At 35.8% G+C, this 14,472-nt stretch overlaps 1 protein-coding gene across 12 annotated transcripts in view; it reads right to left on the bottom strand.

Annotated features, from left to right (window-relative positions):
- Positions 1-14,472, bottom strand: part of OSBPL6 (oxysterol binding protein like 6) — a 99,372-nt gene that overhangs the window by 61,313 nt on the left and 23,587 nt on the right. For all 12 annotated transcript variants that reach the window (XR_005556247.1, XM_039339363.1, XM_039339360.1 and 9 more), the window contains one exon: positions 628-885. Coding sequence is in view for 11 of the 12 variants with exons in the window: in XM_039339363.1 (XP_039195297.1) it covers positions 628-729 (102 nt within the window). In the remaining variant the exon portion in view is untranslated. The remainder of the gene's footprint in view (positions 1-627; positions 886-14,472) is intronic.

Below are 14,472 nucleotides of genomic sequence, written 5' to 3'. Positions count from 1 at the left end.
AAAGGTTAAGAACCACTGCCTTAGATCACATTTTTATAATTATTTTAAACAGCAATATTCCATATAAAAATAGTTATCTTTCAGCTAAATCATGTTTAGATTTGGAATTAATAATTAATGCCCAATTCCAAATTACTTCTGTAAGTTGGCTCAAGTCACAAAGATATATTCTACAAAGTATGATATAACCATTTATGATCTCTTCCTTATAGACATGTTAACAGCTCTCAAGGCAGCTCTGACAGGAAAATTTCCTCAGAACAGCAATGGGTCCCTTGTGGATATAGAGGCATTCTTAGGAAGTAAAATGGCAGGCTTTATAGGACCAATATTTCACTTTGATACACTGTTAGCCATTACCATCAGTATTCCAAAAAGGAAAAAGCAAAGGATTGACCCTGTCAGTACTGTTTGATCATAAGGAATCAGAGAATGGCAGTAGAGCATCTGAAGGAGGGTTGAAAATAACTCAATATTGTTAGAGGTGGAATGGGAAAAGAAAACATAAACTAACAATAGAACTGAACATGTTCAGTTTTTTCTTTAACAGGTGAAATAAATAAAGAACCTCCCAACTAATTTGCAGGATTTCTACATCCATAATTAAAAGAATATTCTGTCACTTACCTGCCTAGTATCCCACTGGGAATATGATGAAGAGGAGTCAGCTTTATGTGATGGTGTGGAGGTTCTATGAGCAGGAGATATACCTTTCTCTTCAGAACTCATCACTGCAGCTAAATTCTAAGGGTCTCCTTTTACAGATTAACACATTCCGTTCAGTTTTCCATGGAAAGAGGAAGCCAAGTGCTTTTCAGCATTTCTCCCAGAGTTTATTCTTTACATGGGTGGGTCAAATTAATGTAAAAGGCATCCAAACCAAATCTTGAAGGAGAAAGGAAAAGAGAGAGTGATGGTATACTATGTATTCATGAGTTTGCATGAGTTACAACGTCAAACAAAAGCAGGTCTCTTAGGTTCCATCTATCAGATCTATGAAAATTATTTAATCTTCAGTAAAATAAATGGCCATTTCTATTCTTCATAATAATTACTACTTTTTTCAACAACAGAATTCCTCCTCAGATGATATTGATTACTCTGTTCTGATGATTTCCCAAATGACACATCACAGTACTTTGCAAATGAATTGTTAAAATCTTTATTTTTTTTTTGAAATACAACTATTGTAAATGTAAAACAAGTGTCATTCACAGAACGGGTTGTAAGCTTAATAGTTACAGTAATCATAGCATATTTATTTTCTCCACAAAAACAACATTGATATGAGTATGAACATTCAGTGTTACCAACAAATAGCCATTTGCAGCATGTTCTCAATAAGTTTGGAAAAAATAGACACAACTGTCAGTGAGATGTATATGTGTATATGTATATGCATATACATATGCGTAAGTATATATCGCCTTTATTATTTTTTTGTGGCAAGCGTATCTAAGATGCCTTCCTCCTCTTATTTTCCCCACAACAACAATCCTGTGAGGTGGATTGGGCTGAGACAATATTACTGGCCCAAAGTCACCCAACTGGCTTTCATGGCTAAGGCAAGACTTGAACTCACAGTCTCCCGCTTTCTAACCTGGTGCCTTAACCACTAGACCACTGGTGTCAAACTTGCGATGTCACGTGGCGTGTCACGTATCGTGACTTTTTTCCCATTGCCGGCAATGGAGTGGGCGCGGGCAAGCAGTTTGACAACCCTGGTCTAGCCAAACTGACTCCCAGTAACAAAATATATATGCTATGAACCATTTTCATCTTTACATGATGTACTATTCGACATCTACCAAGAAATTACTAAACATTCAGTACTACCGTACTTTTTTCTAACATTAGATTCCTTGTTTAAAACAGACACACGTATAAATGCCTTTGATCCACCCTTTTTAAAAAAAGCAGTTAAATAGTATCTGCACTAATTTGAGAAAGATCAAAGCATTCTGCAACTTCAACTGAATCAACCATGATTTGCTTTATTTTCACCTATAATCTCATATATTGAAAGTAATGTAATTGGCTATTTCACAAATTGCTATTAAAGAAATGAACAGATACATTATTTAGCTGATATGAGTTTTAAGTCACCTCAACTCGAAAAAGAGACAGTTAATATTCTGGAAGTATTTTACCAAAAAACCCTAAACAAATGAAAAAATATATTCTAAAGATAAATATGAAGAATATATAGTAAAATAAATATAGTCATCACATATTGCTGTTAAATGCTGCAGATGAGATGCAAAAGAAAGATATTTATGTTCTTAGTTCATATACCACAAGCTAACTGTCTGTGACTAAGTCATACATTGGTCTCAGTTATATACAGTTTTAAATTACCAGGTCAATATTAGCATACCTCTTAAGAGGAAAGATAAAAATGTTTTATCCAGCTTTCTATCAATAACTATATTCCTATTTTATTTCAGAGTTATCCTAATTTAAACCTCCAGGCATCAAATTTCAAAAAAACAAAGTTTCCAAAGCATCTGGAATCATATTTCTTCTATAGCTCATCTTACCACTAAGGTTTGTCCCCCTCCCCATTTCTTTATTCACAATTACAACTTTGGAAGAACCTGTATTTTCAGGTTAATAAGACTGCCAAGGATAGACATAAATCATTAAAATATGTCAAATAAATAAATAAGCAAGTAAGCTTATTTTAAATCAAGACTGAAGAAAATGGGGGTTTTGACTTACTAATGAGAATTAAAACAGAATATTCTCAAAATAGATAAGATGTGTACCTTGAATATTAGAAATCGTTATGAGTTGAGTTAAAGGACTTGGAAATATAAACATTAATAGTTAAATTTGAATATTGAATACTGAATATAAAGGCAATTAAGATATATACAAACTAGAAATGTATTGATGAATTAACAAATATGTTTTTACTTAGTGGTAATAATAAAAATTATTAGCTTAAATATAAGATAGTAGATATTGAGAGAAAAAAGAGGAAGTATTAAATGTTGAAATAAGAGAAATTTTGGTTATTAAATTTAAGATATTTGGAAATTACCAGAAAATAATATTGTATTATTAACGAACTGATGTAAGACCAGTGAATTGTGATAAAGGGAATTGGGATTATTTAAAATTTGAAAAGTTATTAAACATTAAATTTAAATATTTATGGGAAGCTAAACATTGGGAAAAACTTACCAGGAGATTGATTGTCTAAAAAGATAGAATGTTAAAATAACTAAGATATGCAGTGCTTTTTTTCTAAAAAAAAAAAAAAAAAGATGCCGGAACTCACACATGTCATACAACCCACCTTGCCTACCCTACAAGGTTCCATCCAAAAAAGGTGCCGCAACTCCGTTCTGGGCATTCTATAAGAAAAAAAGCCCTGAAGATATGTATAAATTAAAAATTATTGATAAATGTAAGAAAGTTATTTGTATTAAATTGATATAATAAGAATTGTATTAATTCAAATGTGAGACAGAAATATCAAGGGAAAAAGAGAGGAAATATTTAATGTAATAGTTTGTGATTTGTACTGAAGAAATTTGTATGCTATTGAATTATGAAACAACCCAGCCGCCATGCTGCTTTTCAAATATGTAAATGTAAAACTGAAAAATCAATACATGTTTTAAAAAGAGACAAAACAATATGGGGTAAAAGAAGACAGAAGGGGCGTTGTCTTACCTGAACGCCTTTTCTCAGTACGGAGATGGAGAATCCACCTATGGGTTTTCTCTGTCTGCCTGCTCTTGAGATCAAGTAGCCAAATTAGCCACGCCCCTCTTGCCAGGAGATCCAGTCTTAACGAGGGTGAAGCAGCTGAAGATGAACTTGAGGTTGGCTCTCAATTCCCTAGAACGGCCTAACTGATCCTAGGGTGGGTGTGGATTCTCCATCTCCGTACTGAGAAAAAGCGTTCAGGTAAGACAACGCCCCTTCTCCAGTACAGGAGATGGAGAATCCACCTATGGGACATACCAAAGCCTCACTGTCCCAATGGGTGGGAAACAGATAAGGCCGGAATAGATTCCCCAGAGACCACTTGCTGGAGGACCTTCCTACCAAAGGAGGCATCTGCCGAAGCAAAACGGTCAATTTTGTAGTGGCGTACAAATGGAGATGGCGAGGACCATGTTGCAGCCCTGCAAATCTCCTCAATGGATGCCTGAGTGTCCCAAGCTGCAGAAGTTGCAGCATTGCAAGTGGAATGGGCAGTAAGATGACTTGGAGTCGGCAGGGAAGCAGACTGGTACGCTTCCGCTATACAATTTCGGATCCACCTGCCAATGGTGCCCGCAGAAACCTTCTGTCCCATGGAAGCCGATCGGAATGAAACAAAGAGGCTTCTGATCTACGGAATGCCTCCGTGCGCTTGAGGTAACGTCTCAAAGCCCTGCGGACATCCAGTGTATGCTACTGCAGCTCCAAGTCATGCGTCGGATTTGGGCAAAAATTTGGTAGAATTACTTCCTGTGATCTGTGGAACAGGGAATTTATCTTTGGGACGAACGAAGGATCTATACGTAGGACAACCCTGTCACTGTGAAAAATGCAGAGGTCATTCCTGACCGATAATGCAGCCAGTTCCGATATTCGTCTGGCTGATGTGATGGCTATCAGGAATGCCACTTTTAGGGACAGGTGTTTCAACGAAATGGTTCCTAGAGGCTCAAATGGTGGTTTTGTGAGAGCACGGAGGACTCTCGGTAACTCCCAAGTTGGGTACCTGTGAACAACAGGAGGTCTCGTGTTGCACGCCCCTTTGATAAATGCACGAATCCTGGGATGGTGAGCCAAGGGAACTGAATCCTGACACGAGAGAAGAGTGGACAGGGCCGCTACTTGTCTGCGAATAGTCACAGGGGCAAGGCCTCTGCCCAGTCCGTCCAACAGGTAATCCACTATTTGGGGAATGGTCAATTTGGATATGACAAGTTGTCGCCTCCTACACCAAAGGCAAAAATTCTTCCAAGTGGAATCATAGATGCAATTGGTCGCAGGACGGCACGCAGCCTGAATCATGGAGATGGCTCACAAGGAAAATGATTCTTGTGTCATTATGCTGCGTTCAAGCGCCAGGCGGTCAGTTGCAACCATTGGGGATCTGGATGACTGAGGGTCCCCTGATGCAGTGACACCTGATGCTGCTTTTCAAATATGTAAATGTAAAACTGAAAAATCAATACATGTTTTAAAAAGAGACAAAACAATATGGGGTAAAAGAAGACAGAATTTGATATTACATCTGAATGTAATCATGGAGCGCTGAAATCTCCATTGTTGAGTTTAATAATATATGAAAATGATCCTAATTACTGGAAGCAGTTCTTCCTTATTACAATCATGACTGAATCAACATTAAAATTACTGATGAACATCTAATGTGGCAGATAAAACCGATACAACTTTAGCCTATAAACTTTATTTTCTTTTAAAGCCAGTGTCCTTCGGTGGATCTTATTTTTATAAACAGAATCATTTTTTTTAAAAAAAATGATGGCTGAGTCAAGTATTAGTCATCAGAGGTTATGGCTTCAGTTGTAATTAACAGCACAGCATACCCCAAAGGGCTACAAGAACAATTCTATTTGTACTTTTCAAGGCCACTTTCAGATGTGTTTTTATTAGTAAGTTAACTCTTTCACATAGTCCAATATTAATTCCCAATCTACCAACAGACATTTTTGTTATAACCTATATGCCAGAGGTAAGCATTGTTGGAATGTTCATGAACAGGAAGAGTCATGTGGAGCCAATGTGAAGAAAGTGCTACTGAGTCTGTGCAAAAGAGTATTAAGTTAGGAGCTGGATTTCCAGTCTCAAGGTTTTGTCTGTGGTCTGTCTCTGTAAGAAGTCTTCATTAAGCTACGTTGCTGTAAAGAAGAATGGTACTGTAAATATTTTTATATAAAGTTATTTGAATCAGCTAAATGCAGTCAACTGTGAGAGCTTCTGATTTATTTTTCACCAATAGAGAAATTAAAATTCTCTAACAAGCATCATTTGCCTACATACAGAAAACAGACAAAATATGCATAATATGCAGGTTAGGGCTGGACTTCAGCTGCAAAGAAAAAGGAAAGAGAAAAGCAACCCAGAGCTATGGAATGTCAAAAAGCTCCTTCACACCATACTCCTGGGCTGAGCATCCCAAAAATCTAACAGAGTTTATTAAATTAATTGAGTTGAGATGACTACTGGAGTAGAGGAAGAACTGAGTAATAAGTTTTCCTTAACAGCCACAAATGAGAGTGAAGGTTACACCCCCGCACATAATCTTTCTGCTAAATACCAGATTAATCTCCAGTAAATAATATCCTGCTGAATCTGTATTCATAAGTATATAATGAATTAGAATCACCATGCATAGCTTTTCAATGAAAGGTTGTATAAATTACTAGTATTATTGATAGTGCTATTTGTTTGTAGGAGACTACCCAACAATCAGATAAAAGGTTCCAATCCTAGATTGCTGCTTGTTTATCACAATGGACACATAAGTAAAAGCTACATCATTAAATGTGACCTTCAGAATATCTATTTATTTTAGCATCAACCATAGATCAAACAGGTCTTTAAATAAATAAATCAATTCTCAGTTGTCTGTATGGTGTGGTATGCCTTGTCTGACACTAGCTTCCTAGAAGTCTGTGGCATCCATCATAATTTAAGTTTCTAAACAGAGATGATGCTTTAATTATAGACCACAATTCTTTTCAGTGCAAAACATTCCTTTCCTAATGTAAGCTTTTTAACAGCATGCCAACAGTTTCTCGCTCTCTTCCAGATTTCTGCCAGAGAAAACTCTAGTCTGTATACACAAGTATTTTTGAAGGAAAAACCTTTGACTGCTTTAACACTATTTGAAAGTGTTAAGAAAATACCATATTAAGTATCATAGGAAGGGCATAGATGAAACAGTTGTCATTACAGCACTATAAAAATCTAAAAAGACAATTTCTATGATACTTACAACAGCTAATTCACTAATAGAGATGGATACCCTTTTTTTAAAAAAAATCAGACCAGTTTTGTATTCTTAATTGGATTTCTCCTGGAAGAAAATGATTAAGACATTATGATATAATTGTCAATGCAACTCAAGATGCAGTGATTACAAACCTTATGCAGCCTATGAAAATATGCAGAGATTAATCAGATTATTGACTGAGTGCTCTGATTTGATTTATATCCCACATGACCTCCATTTTATCCCCCACAATAGAAATCCTGTACAATAGAATGAGGGGTATGCTCCGCGGCTCAAAACCTCCCTCCCGGGCAAAGGGGGGGAGGGGAGTATCACCTGAATAGAGGTAGAGCCTCTGAGACCCTCCAGGAAGCTTTCTTTGGGGGGTGAAAAGAGTGCTCCCTCGGAGTTCGGGTTGCCTCCACCTCCCAGCTGTCTTTGTCCCAGCTGTTGGGACAAAGCAAGACGCCGCTCCCACCTCCGCGCTTAAAGAGACCAGGTGAGTTATTTTTAAAAGTGGACAGAGCTGGATAAAGGATTTTTTATTGGAGCTTATTTGGACTTTACTTTGAAAGGTTGATTTTTATTTCCCTTTTTTTTGTGAGAGTGAAAGTAAAATGGCGATCGGAAAGTTTTTTTTTTTTAAAAAAAAAGTGAGTGAAACGGAATGTAATGGATTAGACTGTTTTTTCTATTTAAATTTTTCCTTAAAGTGGATTTGTGGTTTAGGAAGATTTTTTTTTTGTTTTGTTAAACTTTCTTTTGTTATCTTTTTCTTTTTTTAAAAGGGATCTTTTCTTTTGTATTTTTTAATTTTTTTTTTTAAGGAGGAAAGAAGAAACGAAACTTTTTCCTTTTGAAAATGGCTTCAAAACGGCAAGTAACATCTACAGTACCTAAGGTGGCTTCTTCTCCGGCGATCTTACCAGTACAACAACCTAAAGCTACACCACCACCCTCTCCCCCTTTGCCAGTAGTAACGGTAAAAGATATGCAAGACATAATGGGAAATGCTGTATCTCGAATTAGAGGGGAAGTGAAAGAGCTTTTAGTGGAGAATAATATTATTTTGAGGCAAGATATAGTTATGGCTTTAACAGGACTTGCTTCTGTGGTTGAGAAGCTGGATTCTAGAGTGGAAGAAGTGGCAGACAAGGTGGAGATCTTGGAAGATAAATTTGAAGGCATGGAAAAAAAGATGGAAATTTCACAAGATGATATTCTTATGTCTCAATATAGAGAGATGGAGTATGCTTTAAGAATCAGGGGGTTGAGGGAAGACATGCAACAAGACTTGAGAGATTGTAGTAAATGACTTTGCTGCCATTCTGGATAGAGAGAAGGAGGAAATATTTAGAGAAATTGAAAAAATATTTAGAGTTAACTCTTGGGTTGCAAAGCAAAGAAATCTGCCAAGAGATGTGGTAATCTATTTTGGGAAGAGATCTCTGCATAATGAAATCATACAAGCTTTTTATAATAAGAGGTTTCAGATTGCTGCTCAAGATGTCATCATTTTAAAGGAGATTCCATCTAAAATTTTAAGAAGAAGAAAAGAGTTTGCTTTCTTAGCCAATGAACTTAAAAAAAGATTGATGCCATTTAGATGGGAGATTCCAACGGGCATCGTGGTGAGTCATGCGGGGACGCGTTATAGACTTAACACTGTTTCTAAAGCAAAGGAGTTTTATAAGTCGGTCCTGGGAGCAGGCTCATCACCACCTATGATGCAGAAAGTCTTGGATGGCAAGGAGGTGGAACAGCAGTCTGAAGAAGTAGTATTGATGGATGTTGGAAAATCACAGGCTGAGTGGTTGCAACAAGCAGAGATCAAAGAGCAAAGAATGACTCGAGCAGCCCATAGACGTAAGGAAAAGGAACAACAGAAGAAAGAAGTTAAAGAAGTTCTACAAGAAATTGTTTCGGTGCCTGTGGGAGGAGCAAGACCCAAGAGCTCTGCAGCACATTCTTCAATGGCAGATCTTCAAGCAGTCTTCTCCAGGCTTTTGGTTAAGGGAGATGGTAAAGTTCCTGACGTGGAATGCTAATGGTCTCAACTCCCCCCAAAAGAGAAAGAAAATATTTCATTACCTAAAGCAACATAACAATGATATTATCTGTCTGCAGGAAACACACATCATTTCTAAAGATCAAAAATATTTAGTTAATGTTCGTTTGGGATCTCATTTTGTATCTTCTGCTCCCGGGAAAAAAGGGGGAGTAGTTATTTATGTTAAGCAAAATTTACCAGCCTGTTTAGTCGAATCCGATCCCCAAGGGAGATATGTTATGATTGAAGTGGGTCTGTATGGCAAGAAAGTACTTATAGTGGGTTTGTATGCACCAAATCAACAACAGGAACAATTTTACAGACTGTTACATCAAAAACTAATTCTGTTGGACTATAGATCTGTCATACTAATGGGAGACTGGAATGGTGTTTTAGATACACAAAGAGACAAAAAAGGACCCTCTATTTCTTTTAAACAGGCTAAATTACCTAAAGCCTTTTTTGATTTCAAAGAGGACTGGGAGCTGCGAGATTATTGGCGTGAACATAACTTGGAGGAGAGAGATTTTACTTTCTTTTCGGATAGACATCAATCTTTCTCAAGAATTGACTTTTTCTTGATTACAACGGATTTATATTTTAGGCTGAAGAATGTTAAGATTTTTCCTAGGACATTGACGGATCATAGTCCAGTTTGGATGGAATTGGTTAATGAAAAAGAGGAGAGGAGATCTTGGAGGATGAATGAAAATTTATTTAGACAAGAAAAGAATGTTCAAAAATTAAAGGAGCAATTAAAGGATTATTTTGCTTTAAATATGTATAAGGGAACTTCAATGTCAATGGTCTGGGATGCAGGTAAAGCCTACATGCGGGGGATTTTGATACAAATGAATAAGGTTCATAGACAGAAGCAGGTGCAGAAACGTAAGGAGTTGGAAGATGAGATTAAATTAAAAGAAAAAGCTTTGATTTTAAACTCCACAGATGAGAAGATTAAGGAATCTATAAAATTGCTTAAATCACAATTTAATATGTTGATGGCTGATCAAACTGCAACTAATTTACTGTATATGAAACAAAACACATTTTATAATGCTAATAAACCAGGGAGATGGTTGGCTTATCAATTGAGAAAGAAGCAGAAACAGAGAATTATAGATAAAATAAATTATAATGGTAAATTGGTATATCAGAAGGAGTTGATTAAGAAATCTTTTTTAGAATATTATCAAAAATTATATACGAGTACTAAAGTACAGGCTTCAGATATAGATAATTATTTAAAAGATGCTAATTTTCCTAAACTAACAGAAGATCAGAAACAAGAAATTAATGGCCTGATTACTAGTGAAGAAATTGAGACTGTAATTAAAGAATTAAAATTAGGTAAAGCACCGGGTACTGATGGATTGACATCTATCTATTATAAAACTTTGGTACAAGAGTTGATTCAACCTTTAAAGGAGCTTTTCAACAATATATTACAGGGTTTAGAGACCCCTTTGTCATGGGGTAGAGCTTTTATATCTTTGATTCCAAAAGAAGACCAAGATCTCACTTTACCAAAGAATTATAGACCTATATCTCTTTTAAATGTAGATTATAAGATTTTTTCAAAAATCTTAGCTAATAGACTTATGAGGGTCTTGCATCATGTAATACATATGGATCAAACGGGTTTTATAACTGGAAGGTATATGAAGAATAACGTTAGACAAATTATTAACCTATTAGAATATTTAGATAAAAACAATCAAGTTTCTGCAGGATTGATATTTTTAGATGCTGAAAAAGCTTTTGACCACCTGAATTGGCAATTTATGTTAAGATTAATTGAGAAAATGAATTTTGGAGAAAACATATTACAAGCTCTTCGTATTATTTATCAAAAGCAAACAGCACAACTTATAGTTAATGGGGGTTTGTCAGAGGTGTTTTCAATTCAGAAGGGGACTAGACAGGGTTGTCCATTGTCACCATTGCTGTTTGTTTTAACTTTGGAAATTTTGTTGATTAAAATTCGAGAATCACAGGAGATAAAAGGAATAGAAGTTAATAAAAAAGAATATAAATTAAGGGTTTTGCAGATGACTTGGTTGTTACTTTATCTCAACCAACTGATTCTGTAATAGAGTTATTACAATTGATACATCAGTACGGACAGGTTTCGGGTTTCAAAATTAATAATAATGAGACTAAGATATTGTCTAAAAACATGACCAATTTGGATAAGGAGACTTTGGTTAGGTTGACAAGATTTTGAGGTTGTTAATAAGGTAAAATATCTGGGGGTTATTTTATCTGCCTCTAATGTAAAATTGTATAAAAATAATTATGAAAGGCTGTGGGTCAAAATACAAAGAGATTTGGAAAATTGGGAGAAGCTGCAACTATCCCTATTGGGGAGAATTGCAGCGATTAAAATGAATGTTCTGCCAAAGTTTCTTTTTTTATTTCAAATGATACCCATTTTAAAGAATGAGGTTAATTTAAATGAATGGCAGAAAGGTATCAACAAATTCATTTGGGCAGGGAAAAAACCAAGAGTAAAACTTAAAATTATACAAGATATTCGTGAGAGAGGTGGACTCAAGGTACCGAATTTGAAATTGTATTATGATGCTGCTGTTTTAACATTAATTAGTGATTGGATTAATTTAACAAATGTAGAAATACTCCTCTTGGAGGGCTGGGATTTACTTTTTGGATGGCATGCCTATTTAATTTTTAATAAAAAGGTTGATAGGGTTTTTAAATCTCATATTATAAGGACTTCTTTACTTCGGGTTTGGAAGAAATATTATAGAAGTGATTTTAAAATCCCATTATTGGCTATACCATGGCACGCGATAGAAGGGATAAGGAGAGGAGTTAAGATGGATAGTGTTTCTTATGCACAGCTACTTAGATGGGATGGTAAAAACTGGCAATTAAAATCTTTGGAAGATTTAACACAAGAAAATATTACTTACTCATGGTTTCAGTATAGACAAATAGTGGAGAGGTGGAAGATAGATTGTAACGTGGGATTGCTTAGAGAAGAGGAGAATTTGTTAAAACAAATAAAAGATCAAAGACGAACTCATATTAAGAGAATTTATGGGGTGTTAGTAGAATTGGATTCAGAAGCAGAATTAATTAAAGAATGTATGGTTAAATGGGCACAAAATTTTGATGAACCGGTTCTATTAGATACTTGGGAGATTATTTGGGTGAGGAATGTTAAATTTACACAAGCCCAAAATTTAAGGGAAAATTTTTATAAAATGTTTTATAGATGGCACCTTGATTCACAAAAATTGTCTCGTATGTATCCTGATTTGCAGCCTAAATGTTGGAGATGTGGATGTTTGGATGCTACTTATTATCATATCTGGTGGTCATGTAAAAATATAAAAGCTTTTTGGATTAAGATATGGTGGAATATCCAAAGAATTTTTAGAAGAAGGATAACATTTACCCCACAATTGTTCTTGTTAGGTATTGTTTCTGATTGTGATAGTAAAGAGACTATATTGATGTTAAATTTAATCACAGCTGCCAGGTTGTTAGTAGGGCAATGTTGGAAGAAGGAATCTTTGCCTACTTTGCAAGAGTGGTTTCTTAAAGTTTCTTATTTGGCGGAAATGGCAAAGATTTCGGCTTTCTTGAAAGATCAATCGCAGGAGAAGTACCTCCTGGTATGGAAAAAATGGATAGATTTTATACAATATAAGTTGGATATAAAAAAATATTATTTAGTTTTTGAATAATTTATATTTAAAATTTAAGATATTTCATAGATATTATTTTTTTTAATTTTTTTTTCTTTTTTTATTGGATTTTTTTTTCTGTTTCTTTCTTTCTTTCTTTCTTCTTGTATTTCTTTTTATGTATATTGTTGTTAACTATTTTACAATTTGTTTAATGAATGTATTTAGATTTGTTTGTGGTTTATATGTATCTTAAGATTTTTTTTTTAATTTTTTAAATTAAGCCTGTATTCAGCTCTGGGAAGGTTGTGGGAGGGGAGGGGAGGGGAGGGAGGGTTTGGGGAAGGGAATTTTCTTCTTTTTGTAAAATTTAAAAATTTTCAATTAAAAAAAAATAGATTGAGGGTTGTGTGTGTCTATTATTTTTTCAGCAGTGAAGGTAAAACCTATACCTCCCCAATTCCAGTCTTTAATACCATACTGGACCACCTAGCTCTCAAAAACAAACATACAACGAATGAGCACAGGAGAAAACCCAGATGGACAGCAGAATGAATAGCATTGAATGTTGTGTAGTATGTATGGCAAGATTTTATTTCATCATTATGATTTCTGATCTTCTACAAACTGTTTGCATCACCTATAGGATACTGGTATACCAAAGCTCTTCTGCATGAGAATTTTCATATTAAATTATAAATAGGCAGGGACATAGAACTCTGCATCTACATAAAAATTAAGTAGTTGGTATAATTAATAATAGCGCCATCCAGGTTCATTATTACAGATTTTACCATGGTTTATTTCAGGAGTGGATTTAGTCTGAACACAATAATATTGTGTGTGTGTGTGTGTGTGTGTGTGTGTGTGTGTGTGTGTGTGTGACAACTAGATGGTAGAAGTCTTGGAGTACAGGGTGGTGAGGGTGACTGCAGCTGGGATTGGGCTGGGGCAGTTGCAGCCTCCCAGGTGTGCGAGATGAAAATATAGCCCCCTTCTCATATAAGATAGGGTTAGAACGAACCTGAAATAGGCCCCCACAGAAGTGATTTGAAGCTTTAACTTGAACTTTATGCTGTTTCTCAATAAAGACGTACTATTTGCAATCTGCTGAGCTTTGTGCAATAGAAATTGCAAAGTAGGGACTGGACCTGATTGATTTGCCATTGGCCTATAGCTGTCCTTTGGAATCTGCTATGCCATATGATCCTCATTGCAATGGGTTATTACTGTAAGTGATGTTGTGTTATTAGGCTATGTTCCAAATTATTAGAAAAATAAACCTCTGAATCTTAAAGTAAGAATTATTGTTTTGTGTTGCTGTCTCTTGTTTTTCCATTGGTTTTTTTTTCCATGCTGGGGCTTCTTGGGGCAGCTGCAGCTTCACACCAAGGTGGTCAGAAAGGCAGAGATGGGGGGGGGGAATAAGCTGTTGGGAGAAGTTGAAGAGGAAGCAGTGTCTTAACTGGGAAGAACCAAGGCTTGGGGTTGGGAGGGACCAAACCTCAAATGGCTAGGATTGGAGTGAGTCCTTGACTAACAACTGGTGGAATTCAGTTAATGACAGCAATGAGGAGTGCCAGGATTTTCATTACTAAGCTATGTGTCACATGAGATCATACTTTACAACTGCATCACATAGTCACAGAAATTCTGGTCCCAATTAGCATTGTAACCCGAGGGCTACCTGTACAGAAAACTAGTTCTTTCTGACTCTGCAGCCGAGGAATGGTGTGTCTAGCGATAACTAATATAAGGCACAGCCATGCAGACAGATGTAATGCACTGGGCCACCT

Source organism: Crotalus tigris, unplaced genomic scaffold (genome assembly GCF_016545835.1).
Source record: "Crotalus tigris isolate CLP2741 ecotype Arizona unplaced genomic scaffold, ASM1654583v1 scf7180000017733.2605024, whole genome shotgun sequence".
Lineage (NCBI taxonomy): Eukaryota > Metazoa > Chordata > Lepidosauria > Squamata > Viperidae > Crotalus > Crotalus tigris.
Note: the sequence above shows the minus strand (reverse complement) of the source record. Positions and strands in the feature narration are given on the sequence as shown.